The sequence below is a fragment of the Podarcis cretensis genome (genome assembly GCF_951804945.1).
Source record: "Podarcis cretensis genome assembly, chromosome: 5".
Lineage (NCBI taxonomy): Eukaryota > Metazoa > Chordata > Lepidosauria > Squamata > Lacertidae > Podarcis > Podarcis cretensis.
Window position 1 is genome coordinate 97882818 of NC_137174.1, and position 17313 is coordinate 97900130.

General features: G+C 44.6%; 1 protein-coding gene across 2 annotated transcripts in view; it reads right to left on the bottom strand.

Annotated features, from left to right (window-relative positions):
* The window catches only part of DIS3L2 (DIS3 like 3'-5' exoribonuclease 2), a 226622-nt gene that overhangs the window by 163711 nt on the left and 45598 nt on the right, over positions 1-17313 (bottom strand). For both annotated transcript variants that reach the window (XM_079977678.1, XM_079977679.1), the window contains exon 6: positions 15960-16061. In XM_079977678.1, the coding sequence (XP_079833804.1) occupies positions 15960-16061 (102 nt within the window). The remainder of the gene's footprint in view (positions 1-15959; positions 16062-17313) is intronic.

Here is a 17313-nt window from a genome sequence, read left to right on the forward strand (position 1 = left end):
CATGGGGATTCCCAATTCTTATACGTGCCAGCATCCAATTCTTGGGCCTCTAGGCAACTAGGATTTTTCCCAGCAGATGTCTGATCAGTCAGTTGATGAAAATATATACCAGGCACTATTATAGCTGCCCCACCACCTCCAACAAGGAGACTGATCTCCACATGGAAAAACATGGAAGTGGCCAAGATGCTACCCATAATTCTCCTCCTTCCCATTTCAGCATTTATACAGCCCTTCAGAGAGTTAGCATTCCTGCACATGCATTATCTTCTTGGAACTTTTGCAACAGCCCCCTAAAGTCTCGTATGGATAAGGCTGGATTCTGATAAAGTGGAAGTGCTGTGGGTTGGTGGTTCCTGGGTATTAAGTCCTGTTCTGGGAGGGGCTGCACTCCCCCTGAAGGAACAGGGGAGTCTGGGAGTACTTCCTGAATTCCAGCTTCTCAATGCAGTCTCTAGTAGCTTCAGTGTGGCTGGAAGTGCTTATGCCCAAGCTTAGGCTGGTTCGCCAGCTTCGGCTGTTCCGGGGCCAGGATAGCTTGCCCTCAGTTCCCCTTAGAATAATCAAATTGTAGAGTTGTAGAGTTGGAAGGGGCCACAAGGATCATATAATCCAAACCCCTGCAATGCCGGAACCTTGCTCCAGTGACCTCCCATTAAGCTCCCAGTACAAGTATATAAAGTCTTTAAAGACTTGGGGCCCAAGTACCTCAGTATCATCCATCACAGCCCCTACGATTGGCAGGTGAGGTCCTCTTGGTGGTGCCGCCGTTGGGGGCTGCCTGCCTGGCGCCTACCCATGCCAGGGCGTTTTCAGTGGCAGCTCCCTGTGCATGGAATGCCCTCCCTGGTGAAGCCTGCCTGTCATCCTCATTTAAAACCATTCCAGTTTACCCAGGCATCTGACAGCAGAAAGATACTGTTCCCGAAACCCCTAAGCTTTCTGAATGTTGGGCATTTGCTTGTTTCCAATCCTTTATCATTGTTGTGTTTGCTGCCCTCAGCAACGCTTGGAAGAACAGCAGGTTATAAATCGAATAAGGAACAAAGCAAGCCAGTATTATCATCTGCATATTGCAACTAAGTTAGTTCTTGGTATGAGCTTTCGTGTGCATGCACACTTCTTCAGATACACTGAAACAGAAGTCACCAGACCCTTCTATATAGTGAGAAGGTGGGGAGCTATCTGCCAATCACCCAATCCCACCACCCTTCAGAGTAATACCCCTCCCCACCTTCTCACTATATAGAAGGGTCTGGTGACTTCTGTTTCAGTGTATCTGAAGAAGTGTGCATGCACACGAAAGCTCATACCAAGAACTAACTTAGTTGGTCTTTAAGGTGCTACTGGAAGGAATTTTTTTTTGACTATGGCAGACCAACACGGCTACCTATCTGTAACTGCATATTGCAAATTTGGGTCTGACGCTGAGGGTGCCCTACCCCACCCCAAGTCAGCCTGTGAGTTTGTGGTAGCTGTAATGGTCAAATGAGGGACTTCCTGATTAGCATCTCTCTCTCTCTTTCTCTCTATGCCATTAAAAGCAACAGATTTACACTCCGCTGGGACACGGGAGAAGAAGCTGGTTTGGTAACTTTCGGCTTCTACCCAGCTCCCTCCTGTTCCAGTGCGCTCCCCTCTCTTATGGATCAGCACAAATTCCACCCAGTAAAACGCAGCGAGATTCAAAGGGTGCCATTTCTAAGAATATCTGATGAGCACTTGAAGCTACTCCACATGCTGGGTTTATTTTAACTCAGAAACCACTCAAACACATTTATCAAGTTCTGCCCATAAAAAGAGCTGGCTCCCAAGGCTGGTCGCGGGTGCCAACTTTCTGCCCAGAACAACTTTTACAGTAGTTATACTCCATTTTCTCAGAAGATTGTAGCACGGAAAGGCTGACTAACCTCGGCTATAACCATAATGTTTATGCAAGTATGCATGTACAATATTTCACAACAGAAGCGGAATTACCTTTAAATCCTCTCCGGAGGAAATGAAGGAATGTGTTGGCCGCAAGAAATAGTGTGCTCACCTTCACACTCTCAACTGTCATCTAATAATATCTGACGTTTGTTCAACAGCAAAATGCCTCAAGAGTTCTTGAAAGGGCTTGGCCCCTTTCATCCTTGAAGGCTGGATTGGGGACTCCAGAAAAGTGGAAAAGGGGTAGCATAGAATCGGGAATGCATTCACGAGACTCTCAAATACAACCCTAGGCACCTCCAGTAATTTATCAGCCATTCTGAAAAAGCACCCACAAAGTTTCTTACAGAACATTAAGACAAATTGATGGAGGATCAGCTTCTAGCCCTGATGATTGCTTTCTACCTCCACTGCCAGAGACAATACGCCAGCTGGGGTGAGTGCTGTCACGATCAGCTCCTCCTGGTTCGCTGCTGTGAAGAAGAGGACGTTGGGCTATGATGGATGTTTGAATGCTCTACCAGGCCCTTCTTACAATCTTAAAATTAAGGGAAGTCTCTCAGGTAGCAGATATGGAGAAGTCCTTAGTGACCCCAGCAATACTCAGGGCATGTTCTGCACTTAGAATTGTGGCCCAGATGACTGGATGAGAGCTAGACCACATTCTCCTACCCACGAGCACCCAGTGTGGGGAAGATCACCGTTTCCCGGCTCTCAAAATGCAAATTTGAATTGCTGGCAGAAAACACCCTTCCTTCCACGTCTCCCGAGAAGAGAAGCCTATTTGGGATGCACGTATACCATGACTACCAGTTACACAGGTGCCTGTGACATCACCTATTACCTGCCAACTCACTCCTGCGTGCCCCACCTATAAGGACTCAATTCCCAAGGTGTGCCATCAGCCCCTCCACTACTGGAGAATGTGCACATCACTTCTTCTTTTTATGTGGCCAGCTGGCAATCCAGCAGCTCAACTGCACCCACAAGCCACTCATCCCTCCACACCCAGCTTACACCTCGTTTACCCCTGGGTACCCCTTGGTCCAGACAAGAACCATTCCAGCAGCAACAGAAACATTTGCTATTTGCAGACATCTGGATATGCCTTCAAATAAGTATCCTAACATCTCAGTAGGCTATCCTTCAGTTATCCAACCAGCATATTTCTGTCCATAGCTCATAAGCACATTTCTTATATATATAAAAGTGGGAAGACTGTGTGTGCTCTTTTCTGATGTGATTTATGCTTTCTCAAGTTCAAATAAATACAGCACCATTAAAAAAATTGTTAATGCAGAGCCCTACAAGTTCTGATCGTACCACTGGGGTTGGGGTGGGGGGAGAGAGAGGGAGAGAGAATCATTTCCAGGACTTGTTCTGTTGTTTAACTACTGATATATAAAATAAAATTACATTAAAAAAAATTGATAACCGACTAATCCATTAAAAAGGAATGGTCGGGGGAACCCATCCAGATGGGAGGGGTATAAATAACAAAATTATTGTTTAAAATTATTATTATTATTATTATGACTAATCTAACTGACCAACTGAACACCGAAGCCTAATTTTTCAAGGGCTCAGTCGGTAGAGTATGAGACTTTTAATCTCAGGGTTGTGGGTTCGAGACCCAGTTGAGCAAAAGATTCCTGCATTGAAAGGGTTTGGATTAGATGACCCTCACTGTCCCTTCCATCTGTATAATCCTAAAAAGCAGGTTGTGTTTTCATTCTGCCCTCTCCAACCCTGGGGAAGGCTCCAAGATTCTGTGGGCCTAAAGGGCAAGAGAACTTCCTCCCCCTCCTCTACACACGCACACCCCAAAACAGCATGGGCACAGGACCCACGCATTTCCACAATCCTGCAACCATTCTGCCAATCCCATCTCCCACATGTCAGGAGTGCAGAATAGAGTGAAGATCCTACGGAGCCCAGCATGCACCTCAATATGTCCTTCAGCTCACCAGGGTCCCTGGGAAGTTGCCCAAGCTGGTTTGATGCTCATGCCAAGCCCCGTGAATAGTGAATTAATTGCTTTGTGCTCCACCATTGTGCCACATCTACCAAAAAGGCTGCTACAGCCACCCAGGCTGGATCACGAGCAGAGAGGTCGCGCCAGTTAATGCCCACACGGCACTCCTTGGCCCTGCTCCTGGGTTCTCTCATGCTAGCGTGGTGTGACTCGTGAGATTACACCATGGAACAAATCCCTGAAAAGGTATTTCATGGAGGTTACGTCAATCCGTGACGCCTCTGAGTCCCAGTTGCTGGGCAGCAACAACAGGAGAGGGCCAAGTTGACTTCTGGTGCTGCTTCCGGCTTTCCGGAAGCACGTGGAGGGAGACCGGGGACTGGAGGAGACACATCCTTGGTCCAATCCGGCAGGTCTTTTCTTACTATGCCCAGCCACCGTTGACAAGTCGAAGAATTCACAAGGAAACCACTTCAGCAACTGCCAGCGGCTGTTTGCTTACCTGGAAAGCGTTTAAATTGCAAGTGACGCAATGCAAGTCACAGCACTTGGTTCCCGGCATCGCAGAGAAAAGAAACCATTGCATCACCCGGTGCTGCCATCGCGTACATCTGCTTATTTTAGCAGGCAGCCAAAGAGAGCATTCCAAAAGACAAAAGTGGAGGCCGGGGGGGGGTGTGGAAATGTGTTCCCTTGGGAAAGGACTTCCCACCACAGGGAGGGAAGAGGAAGCATCAACTCTGGAGGACCCACAACTCACTGGAAAAGCATGCATCTCACAGGCTGAAGACCCCGGGTTCAATTTCAGGCGGCAGCACTGAAGAAAAAGAGCCTGGAGAGTCACTGCCAGTCAAAGAAGACAATACTAGGTTAGATGGATCAAATGCCCAACACAATATAATTTGATTTTGAATCTTTGTTTTTATATCTCATTATGAATTATGTGGGAATTGTTCACCTTGGTCGTTTATTTCTTGATGTGTTTTATTGTTTATTACTACTTTGATTATGTTTGCAATAATGCAAATATTTTCATATTGCAAGCCATTGTGGGCATGGGTTTACCTATGAAAAGGTGTCACACCAATAAAATGATGATGATGATGATGATGATGGTTTAAGCAAAGGTTCATGTGTTCATCTCAACTCCATGCCCTTCAAAAAGATGTCCAGATAAATTAACTGCAAGAAACGCAAAGCAAATATTCGGCCTTTGTTTTAACTTGCCCTCACACCCCCACCATGAGATGTCATTGCCATTTTACAGATGGGGAAAACTGAGGCTGAATAACAGCAACTTGCTCAGGGCTGCCAAATGAAACTACGGCAGTGGTGGGACCTAAATGGCATGCCTGAATCTCTTCTTATATCTGCTGCAACCCAGTTGTCCAATGTCCCAAATATCTTGGTGGCCTTGAGGCGGGGAGCCTCTGCCTCAAACACTCCTCGATTCTGCAACCCTGAAATGTGCTTCTGGGTTCAACCAGCAGAGAAGCTGATCCATCTCCTTCATCAGATCACCAGCCACCAAAAGCTCCCCACTCCCCGTAAGACACACACATACCAACAACAACAGAAGGTGATTTGCATTCAGAGGGACCTGAACTCTCAAGTGAAGACTCTGTTCCCTTTAAGAACCTTCCAGTTCATAGCTGGAGGGGGGGGGAGGCTTAGGCATTAATCAGCCCCCTCCCTCTGCTATTTAAGAGCCAAGTCTCATCAGACAAGCAATCCTCAGAGCAACGTCTGTCCTCCATGGGCACTGTCCAATGTCCTGCATCCAACAGCCTGCTACTTCCACTACCAGCCACAGTCTTCCTATTATTCAGCACTCCCAGTTCAATACTTTGGGTCTCTCCCAGAATCTGGGATCTTTCTAGGGTCACTTTGGCCTAGGGTCACACTCGCGTCCATTTTGCATAATGAGAAACTGGCACTAACAATAATGTCAGCCGACATTAACAATAAAACTATACCATCAGTCCTGATTTAAGCTGCCAAGAGTCTCTGTCATTTGACTAAGGTTGTTCAGTGAGGGAGCATCATGGCTTTGTCATCTAGCTTTGGAGCAAGATGGGTGACGTATATATTTACCCAGCCTGGAAAATCACACATGTGGCTTCTCCAATTTGGCTTTGTTTTTGTAAAATAAATCACAACAGAGTGTAATATTTCATATGCTGTTGTTCATCTGAGGTTGTATTTACCTAATTTTAACACCTGCTAAGAAACAGATGGTTGTTATTATGTCCTGAGATGTAAAATTACAGAATTCAAAGAGGGTGTACTTTCTTTTTCCCAATGACTGTATATTCCTGCAGTATGGGGATGAACAGCAGGACAACAAAAATGGACTCTGCAAACCCTTGTGATTGCTAAATGACTTATACTTCAACCCTGGTGTGATTCATACCCACCGTTCACTGCAAAGGTCACTCCCCTGGCTACATTTGAACATATTTCCTATAGATGTCAATTTTGCATGAATACCTACCTGGACATTTGAAGAGCTCATATTAACGTATACGTTTAATCTAAGCTGCATGTACAGATGGTTATTGCATTCAGATTGTGAAATGGTTTTTGGTTATTAATTATACACTACTTTTTCTTTTAATTATTGTCTTCCATTTTTAAGTTTTGCTAAAATTGCAAATGAAACAAGTTTTTAAAAGGATTTGTCGCTGACAGAGCTTGGCCAGGGCATTTAAGGTCTTCAAAAATTCTTACTGGGCCTTAGAAATTGAAAAACAGGGAAGAAAAAAAGAAAGTTAGTTTATGGTACAGAGCGTCTCAGGATCTTCTACCTGCGCACGCCCATAGTCCATTAGGCTCTCCACACTGATAGCTGTGGGAAGCGCCAGTTCAGCCAGAAGCTAAAGCTGACTTCAGATTAACTGAAAGGCTTGCAGTTGGCCAATCAAGGCCACTTCAGAGATAAGGAGGAAACAATAAGAAATGAGAAATGCATTTTGAAAGCAGTGTTTGCCCAAGCCCCAAAAAGCTCAGAGGAAATTACTGTAAAGAAAAGCATGACCCAGCCCTGACAAGGCCACTTCCGCTCTCCCTGCCTTTCCTTTATTTAAGTTGCAGTTGAAGCCACATCTAGGCTGGACCTCTGCCATATCTCAAGAACTGATGGGATGCAACCCATGGGAAGGGATGACCTCAGAAACTAGCTAGAGCTTTGCTTTCCACCCCCTCCCACATCTGGGCCTTACAAAATCTTTGAACGGCTCAGAGGTCGACCATCTGCTTCTGTGCTGTTTGGGAAGCTTGGCTGCTAGCGTGGCAGCTCCCAGCAGAAGTGCTGTTTTGACTGGGGATGGCGCAAAAAGACAGGGCATATTCATAAGCCGAGCGAGGGGCAAATTTGCACCACTGCATTTTCGGGGCGCCAATGGAAGCTTAAGACCAGCAGATGCTCCCTATCTCTCTCCAGTAGGTGAGAATAAAGGTCAACCAGATCTTCTAAAAAGAGGCCTCCGCTACCAGGTGATGGCCAGATGTTTTGGATTACAATTCTCAACGGCCCCAGCCAGCACAGCTGAAGGCTAAGGCTGATGAGAGCTGTTGTCTCAAACATCTGGAGGGCACCTGATTGGGTAAGGCCGGTCTGAAACGACCTGATAAGCAACCAGTGGCCAAAAGACTGGCTTGTCCATCACTGGTAGGCCCGTTTTCAGTCCTCATCCCTCAGTGTCTACAAGAGAAGGAAAAGTCTCCTTAGAGAAAGAGATAAAGAGTTCCATTCAGTATCGCTGTAAGTGGATGTTTTCTTTTTCCAGCAAATCTTTTCCTTCTCCAACAAATGAAGCCATCATGACCCACCATATCCCAGTTCAATTATTGTAATTTCCCAAGGCAAAAAAGTGGGATACATTTCCTAGGGAAATGATATATAAGGAAATGAAAACGATGTTTAAAATAACCTTTGTAAAAATAAAAACCAGAAGCTTTTCTTTTGGGAATTATAGGGAAAGAACTACCTAAAATGTATAGAAACTTATTCATATATGCTACTACAATGGCAGGAATGTTACCCGTCCCAGAATGGAAAGAAGAAGACGTCCCAGCAAAGGTAAAATGGATACAAAATTTACGGAATATGCAGAAATGGCGAAACTTGCCAGAAGAATAAGAAATCAAGATAACAATTTTTTTAATAAAAGAATGGAAATGGTTTATTGAATATTTACAGATAAATTGTAAACAGATAAGAACATTGGCAGGATTATTGTAATAACCTGCAGTTTCATAAAAGTATATATTTAAAGAAGGTGAATAAATGAGCAAATTAAGTTAATTCAGATATGCCATTTCCATTCTTTTATAAAGTTTGTTATCTTGATTTCTTATTCTTCTGGTAAGTTTCACCATTTCTGCATATTCCGTATCTTTCTGTTAACCTCCAGGTTATTTTTCTGTTAACCTCCATGCTACGGGGCATCCCTTCCCATTAACCTCCAATGCAGATGGCGACCCAGCCCACTTCCCAGCTAATAAAAGTACGGAAAGGAAGTGAGAGTGTTCACTTGGATGGGCCACACCCTTTGCCCTGGGAAAAGACTTGACTTCTGCTGCACCTTCAAAAGGAATCGCAGGCCAGGAGTAGCTAGAGAAGTCAGTTGGGCTGACAACTAGTGCTTGGAAGTAACTGTCTACATCTGCACCGGCCTTTCCAAAAGGACTCCAGGAGAAGTCTTCAACGGCAACCAGTTGCAAAGCAAAGAGCACTGCATTCTCAACCAGCAGATCACAACAGGCCTCCAGATTCCAGATAGTAGCCCCCAATCTGCACAATCCAAGGGGTGAGAAAGATTTGCAGGAAGAGGGATAAACAGATTATCTTTAGCAGGAGGAACCACAAACAGGGAGTGGGGAAAGGTGTTAGAATTCCTGCTCCTTGACTGCAGTCATGGGGTTGTCTTTCACATGATGGTGTACGTTTTGACTCCACAGAGTGGGAAGTGACGGAGACAGGATGTTTGTGTTACTGTGTTCCATGGAGTGGGACTGTTGTCCTTTGTTCTTTTTCTCTTTGCTGTCTGATGCTAGAGAGAGAGGGAGCCATGTTGCAGTGCTGCGTGTGTGTTTATATGTAAATAAAGTAGATTAGCCAAAATGCTGAATTGCTGAGGTCTGTCACGCAAGATGGATCCCTAAGTGTGCCGGTGTCGGTTGGCATCAGTTGCTGTGATGTTTGGGCAGAAGAAAGCTTTTGAAGCTCCCAAACGAAAGACCAGGAGGGGGGGAACATGCCAGTCGGGCATGTGTCTCTGCCAGGGTCCTACTCGAGTGTAGGCTGAACTCCTGACAAAAGGTCCACTTGGTTCCTCTGTGCCATTGCCTAGAGCTGCTGAAAAGGCCAAAGCTCTGTAGAAGGACAATTACTTTGCATGCAGAAGGTACCAAGTTAAATCCCTGCAATCTCCAGATAGGGCTTAAAAAGATGCCCTGACTGCAACCCTAGAGAGCTGCTGCCAGTAGACCAAACTGAGCTGGATGGACCAAGGGCATGACTTAATGTAAGCCTGTGTTTATTCCTCATCCAGCCTACCAGAACTTCCAAACAAGTAGTCTCCATGCCAATGCCAGCCAGATTCATCATCTCATTGATTTATTTACTTCTTTTCCATGGTTTTAGGCCGCCTCTCAAGGCTACCACTCCCAAGGCGGCACACAAAATTAGAACCCTTCAGGCAACAGGCCATAAAACTGCAACGACATAATGTCTTTATGTCTGCTGTCAATTTTATGGCAACAACAGAACTCCCTTTTTACATTGTGGTGGTGTTTGTTGTTTGCATCTTCTTAGCATCATTTTGCATGTGGTCATTCTGTAAAATCTTTCATCATCTATCACTTCCATTTTAAAAAAATATATATGAAGCAATTAATACATTCTTCAAATAAATAAAAAGAACCGTAGCAGCAGCAAATAGAACAGTATCAGCTAAACAGGCTCTCTCTCTCTCTCTCTCTCTCTCTCTGCGTGTGTGTGTGTGTGTGTGCAATAAAATCCCAACATAAACATCATATGAAAGCAGTTTGGAACAAAAAGGTCTGGAAGCCTAGGCAGAAGCTGCATGAAGCAAAAGCCGCTAAGATCAAGCAGAATTTGCTGGAACCAGAAAGGAGTCAGAATTCACCTCTCAGTGCTTTTACTGGTGCTCACGGATCTTGGATCTCGATTTTAAGAGTGCTGGACGCTGTTTCTCAGGATATTGTATGAAGAGAAGGATATTGTATTGTCAGAAATCCTACTACAGTTAGAGATTCCAAGGCAATGCTTAGGACTTTTAACAGCCCGTAGAAGTAGGAAGAGATGCAAAATAAAACTGGGAGTGAGAAGCCCTACCAAGGCAGACCAAAGCATGTTAGCCTGTTCACAGAGTCAGCCCAAAACTCATTCCTAATCTGGTAACTATCAGGGGTTTAGCTCCCTGCAGAGATACAACTTTTTCATCAATGTAGGAACTGGCAGTCCATAAAGAGGCACCAAAAGGTGCTATAGCTAAGGAAATTGCCACTCAACACTCGCAGTTAAGGGGTATCTAAATGGCAAAATTGAAAATGACAAAAAATTGCCATCTGATCCGATCTAATGTATAAATCTAACTATCAGTCATGAAAAGAAGTGCCTCTCTATTTCCAAAGGAAATAAATGATTTGTGGCAAAATATTAATCTGGAGTGTATTAACTTTACCCCGAATTCTAAGTAATGACCATCTTTCTAAATCATGAGCTATTTCTGTCATCTACTTCCAGCTCTACAATATTCTATTCTATGACTCTACTTAAATTCAATTTAATAATTTGAGAAATATGTCTAGGATCCAAAACATGCCTCCAGGCACCAACAAAATTGTCAATTAGTGCATAAACTGGATAACTTAATTTCGATCTTAACCAATTAACTGTATAGCAAGAAATTGCCTCAAAATAATTAATAAATTCTGTTAGCTCAGATGTGGATGATTCAGGCCTACTAATAAATAATAATAATAAATCATCTGCATACACAACTATTTTAAATCCCATTTGTTCATGCACAAAACCATAAACCTCTAGTCTGCCTAACTGCATATGCCACCACCTTCAAATATAAATCAAATATCGAAGGAGAAAGAGAGTAGTTCGGCCTTGTATCTCTCTAAACCAAACACGCTTGAAAGAATTCCATGTGTTCTCACCTGTGACTGAGGAGTCAGGTATGAGAGTCTAATCCAAATCATAAATTCCTGAAGAACCCCAGTTCCCCCACCCACCCAAGTAACAGAACTGCCAATATATTTTGTTGAACTCTTTTTCAGCATCAAGAAAAAGAATAGCAGTCACATCAGTTATATTACCACATGAAGCAACAAAATCTGCTACCAATCTTACAGTATCTGCTCTCTACCTTTGACAAATAAAGCTCACCTAATTAATCTGTGTGTATTAAAGTTGCTACCACAGCCCAAAGTCTGCTAGCAAGTATTGCTGATAATATCTGCACAACTAGCAAGTCCTTTACCAGGCTTGGGAATAACAGAGATAAGAGTATCACAAATTGACGAGAGAAGGATACCTTGATCAAGAGCCTTTATATAAAGGCAAAACAAATAGCCAGTGGCGTAGCGTGGGTTGTCAGCACCCGGGGCAAGGCAAGTAATTTGCGCCCCTAACCTGCCGCCGCTGCCAGCTTCTTCTTGCTGCTGCCTGGGCTGGGGTATTTACGGTAAGGTAGCCACGGCGGCGGCGGGTCCATGTCAGGTGATCTGAGGCGAGTTGCCGCTGGCGCTGCCGCCCAAACGACGCCGCTTGCCCGGAGAAGGAGAAGGGCAGAGAGGCGAGGAAAATGCAACATGGCCCAGCAGCTGCAGCAGCAGCTGCAGCAGCTTGCAGCAGCAGTGGCGGTGACGGGGCTGTGAGGAGGGGCTGCCTGGCGCGCCCTCCGCGGCCCTGACACGCAGGGACTGCGGTGAGCGCTGAGAGCCGCTGCCTGCCAGACGCCTTCAGCCCGGACGCGCTCACAGCTCGTCGGTTCCGCGAGACATGGGGCTCTGCTACAGCCTGCGCCCGAGGCTCTTCAGCAACTCCGGAGGCGGCGAGTGCGCCCCCCCCCCAGATGTTGCGCCCGGTGCGGCCGGCCCCCCCTGCACCCCCATGCTACGCCACTGCAAATAGCAACTTAAAAAACTGAATATACCTCCTACCATCCTATAGAAAAACCATATGTCCCCAGAACTTTCCTAGCCTTCATACTATTAATGGAATTCTTGATTTCATCCCTCTGCAAAGTCTCTGAAAGAAATTCCCTTTGCCGCAAATCTAACTGTGGAAGGACTGACATTTCGCATTCCATAGTCTCAATATCCTTCCTATAGAGTAGTACTTTTGAAATCTAAATTTATATCCTTTGGCGTTGAGACCACATTATTGCATACACCCTGAATCATAATTCTGAGTTTTATTGTTCTTCTAAATGGGAAGCCAAAATCTCACCCAACGTCTCTCAGCTTTCCCGATACTTCTGGCACAAACATATCAATGCAAATTCGACCTGAGCTGAAACTAAATTATTCAGCTCATATTTAGCAAGTTGCAAGTTTTGATAAAGATCTGGGAGAAGGACATGATGCAAACTGACTTAATAAAGACTTGTTCTATCCAAATTCTTCTCTTGCAAAGCCCTAAGCTGCTGTTCATAAGAAGCACTTCCCATAATCTTTCCCCACAGGACAAAGTGGAACCTTCAACATTTACACAATGATGCAGAGCACTGGAGGGACTCCTTCCAGTTATGATCCCCCCCAAAAAAACATGTTTAGTAGAAATCAAAGTAAATATTGTTATCTTTTAATGCTGAAGAGGTCATTGCTACATCGCCTTTTAATTTAAACAGTTCCTGGCTTTCTTGAAAACTAGCGGAGCAGAGTTTACAACATGAAATGGAGACTTGTTTTCTGAACATGCAAATGTAATGCAAATATCTCAATCTTCAACATGTATATTTTGTTTTGGTTTACTTTACATTTTCCTCTCATTTTGAAAAAAAAGGATGACGCTTAAGCTACTATTTGAACTTGAAGGACAGAACTGTGCCTTGAGCTTGTATGCTAAGTCTCCTTCAGATATCTCAGTGTGCAATGGAGTTATTGCATTTCAAGGAAACTTATAAGCCAATGAAACGCCAAAAGAGCAACTTAAATAAATCTCTGATTTTGCTTGGATAAATAAGATCTACCCATAAATAAAAACCTATAAGCGAAAGACTGTCCAAACTAGGAAGTTTTTTATCTCCTTCAGAATATGCTAAGGCACAGATTTTGAGCACTCTCAAGTGGAAGAGAGTTCCAGAGATGGGAAGCAACTCTCAGCAACCCATCTCTGTGTGAATCTCTGTAAGTACAGGGTGCAGCAGTTACAAAAATGAGAATGAAATAAAATAAAAATTCCTTCCAGTAGCACCTTAAAGACCAGCTAAGTTTGTTACTGGTATGAGCTTTCGTGTGCATGCAGAATGGCATTCTAGGAACCATTAGGAAAGCGAATGAAAATAAAACTGCCAATTTCATAATGCTGTTCTACAAAACTGCAGTGCAGCCGCATTTGGAATACATTTGGAAGCTACAGTATACAAGCCTGGTAGCCTCGCCTCAAAAAAAGGATATTATAGAATTGGAAGAGGTTGAAGAAAGAGTAACCAAAATTATCACGAGGGTGGAAGGAGTGCCGTGTGAGGAAAGGATGCAAACGCTTTAGAGAAAAGACAAGAATGAGGTGGCATGATAGATGGTTATGAAATTGTGCATTGCAGGGTACAAGCCAAATAAAAATAAGCTTTTCTTCCTCTCTTTCTCATAAGACTAGAACTCACGGACATCCAGGGAAGCTGAACTTTGGAAGAGTCATGACAGGCAAAAGAAAAATGCTACTTCACAGTAAGAATACCGTATTTTTCGCTCTGTAAGACACACTTTTTCCCTCCTAAAAAGTAAGGGAAAATGTGTGTGCGTCTTATGGAGCGAATGCAGGCTGTGCAGCTGCCCTGAAGAGGCTTCGCGCAGCTATCCCAGAAGCCAGAACAGCGAGAGGGATCGCTGCGCAGTGATCCCTCTTGCTGTTCTGGCTTCTGGGATTCAGAATATTTTATCCCTTGTTTTCCTCCTCCAAAAACTAGGCGCGTCTTATGGTCTGGTGCGTCTTATGGAGCGAAAAATACAGTAGTTAAAACTATGGAATGTGCGCCTGCACGGGATGGTAGTGATGGTGGCCACCAATTTGGGTGGCTCTGAAAGAGGACTGAACTAAAAAACAAAGACTATAGCTGTCAATGGCTCCTAGCCACATTGACTGTATTCTGCCTCCTCTGTCAGAGACAGGTTCCTCTGGAAACCAGTTGCTGGGAAGTTGAGAAAGCACTGGTGCTGAACTAGGCTGGCCTTGGGCCTGATCCAGCATGGCTCCTCTTGTGTTCTTATGCTATTTCAGCACAACGTGAACAAGACACACATCAACATCTAAATGATGTTGGACATAGTGGTAAAAGATTTGGAGGAGGGTCTCTCGGATACACAAGGTTCATGCTGTTGAGGATTAGCTAAACACTGCTAGAGCAGGCAGTCTGTTTTGGGAAAGGCATTATGTGGATTATACACTTCCCATTAAACTATTGTTCCATGCTTCTCTTCCTTTAGCCATTTTATCATCAGAATAGTTAGCTTCTCAAACAATTCTTCTTTGGCAGATCCAAAAGGATCCGAGAACAAAGGAACATTGCACATACAATAGGGGCGAATATTTAATGCGGAACATTCGATTGGGAGCAACAGGTAAGCGGACTTTTCCAAAGCGTGGATTCCAAGACACCCATACAATTCAATTACATTGCAAATGAGTCCATGCTGGTAGAAGAAAAACAATTCTAAGAAAAATTAGTTCCATGAGAACCAAAGATGCAGATAGGCACAGAATGACAGCAGTTATATAAGAGATTGGATTAACCATAATCTAGCGTAATGTGTCCATGTTTAGAAAAAGGCTTGGAAGGGAAGGACTTAAATCAATCGTTTCACGAAGAGCTGGATGTTAAAGGAAGCAAACAATCTGTTGTACTCAAGACATCATTCCTACAAGCAAAGGGGGGGGGGTAGAGGGGTGGATGAACAAACCATAACAGAAGATTAAGTATTGTGTTGGCTTGCCCCTTGTTTTCAGATCAGTTACACCCATCTGCACTTCCCTTCGTCCTTCAAAATAGGAAGACCTTTAACTCAAATTAACTCAATCCTAATAATATTCAACTCTGTCTGGGCAAACCCATCGCCGCAGGCTTGTCCCGCACTCTCTCACGGTGGAATTAACACCTCAACACATGGGACTGCTTAGGGAAACGAATCCCATTTCCCCCTCGGATTTACAAATTACCTAATGTTTGGTTGCTAACCTCAGGGTGAGATTGAGATATTTACTGTGCAAAGCACACGCAGGCACCCAAACAAGAGTCTCTAAGCAATTATGGTCTGGGAGACAAGACGGCAAGGGCGAGCGAGCAGACAAGCCAGGGTTCTCTCAAGGTAATCTTTATGCCTGTTCAATGGCCAAGAACTCCTATCCAGCGCAGAGTCAAAAAATAAGGTTAAGGTGGTTTAAATGCACCACAGCAAGGAAAGCAAAACCAAGCATTCAAGGGCCAGTGCAGTAGGATAAGACCACAGAATAGGCACAAATCACAGTCCTCTGCCCTTAAAAAAAAAGCATTGCTATATTCTGAAGCAAAAAATAAATAGGAAAATAGAAAGCATTATCAGAACAAGAAGTTCCAGTTTTTTGAACATGCGGAGGGACCCACATGAAGCTGCATAAAAAGCAAAGGTACACGGAAAGGAAAAATGACAAGGAGGTTAGAGCAACCATCACCACAAGGAAAACATTGAGAAGGTGATAGTTGGCTGAACTGGCATATAAATTTGAAAAACAGCCCTATTCACGATTGCAGTGGACTCTGCGAGAAAGGGTCAGAGTCTTCTTTCCAAATAAATTTAACTGGTAAGGTTGAGCACTGACCTTCCACTGATCTTTCGGAAGCAGAGTCACCACCACAATGTCACCGTTCAGAGCTCTGTTCCGAGCAACGACGCCATCAATGAAGATATCTCGGGTGCTGTCCTAGAAGAGACAAGGAAAGAAACGGCTCTTACACAGAGGAAGAGGGTTTAGGAAAGCTACAAGCTGGTTTAGAATGCATCACACCTCGAGGACAACAAACCAAGGGAGGCCATGAGAGTCTTCTCAGAGCCTGAACCTGAGAAGAGGGGAAGTCAGGGATAGTCAGTCTCTATTGCCTCTTAAAGGTTCCCTTGGGGTGCATACAGGAGTCAAAACCCCAAAACAAGAAGACTGCCCTTTTGATCTACATGGACACCCAAGGATTTTTGAAGGTAGTACATGGTCTGCGACTAGAGAGGAAGCAACCACATATTCACATTGTGACGTGTGCTTCTACTGGCTGACTACTGTTTGCACAGACACAGGTAAGACCCTCCTTTTGGCCTCAACTGTGTCTCAGAAGAACTTCCTTTTCACACCGGACAGCTAAAGCAGAGATGGGGGGTCTGTGGCACTCCAGATGTTGCAGAACTATAAATCCCCATCATCCATGAAGACCTCCCTCATTTGTGCCCAGCAGGATATTATAATTATAATTATTTTGTATACTGCCCTATACTGCAGGTCTCAGGGCGGCTAACAGGATAAAATCACAATATAAAAACAAAAAATACATCATCAAAATAAAAACAATAGCCCCTTGTTGACTCCCCTTGGAGAAGCTCCGTAGTTCAGTGATGAAGCATCTGCTTTTGCTTGCAGAAGGACCAGCTTCCATCTCCAATGGGAGCTCCAGGTAGGGCTCAAAACTGTCCCCTGCCTGAGACCCTGAAGAGCTGCTGCCAGTCAATGTACCTGGTGACCCCATAGGTCTGGCCCCTCTTCTCCCCTGGCCCCAAGCCCTTCACGAGCAGAAGCGTGTTCACCAAAACAGCCCAGGAGAGAAGGCTTCTCGGTTTCACAGTTCTGGAACAGAAGGGCCGTGCCATGCAGCCTCGTGGGGCTGCCTTGTGGTGAAGCCAGAGGGAGTCCTCTGCTGCCAGGAATTCCAGGCCGCTCCCAGGCATGAAATCCGGCAAGTGGTGTGAAATGGACAAGATAGCACAGCGCTCAGGGAGAAGGGCAACCATCGCGGAGAGAAATTGGATCCAGAGCAAAAGCTGTGCTGGACCAATCTCACTGAGGGGATGAAGGCACAGCCAACGGATAAGTAGCTGGAAATGAGATGTGAAAATGTCTTCTGCGGAGGCAGAGAAACATTGGAACCTGCCCTCATTCATTTCACAGAGCCACAGGGGATCTTTTCGGCAGC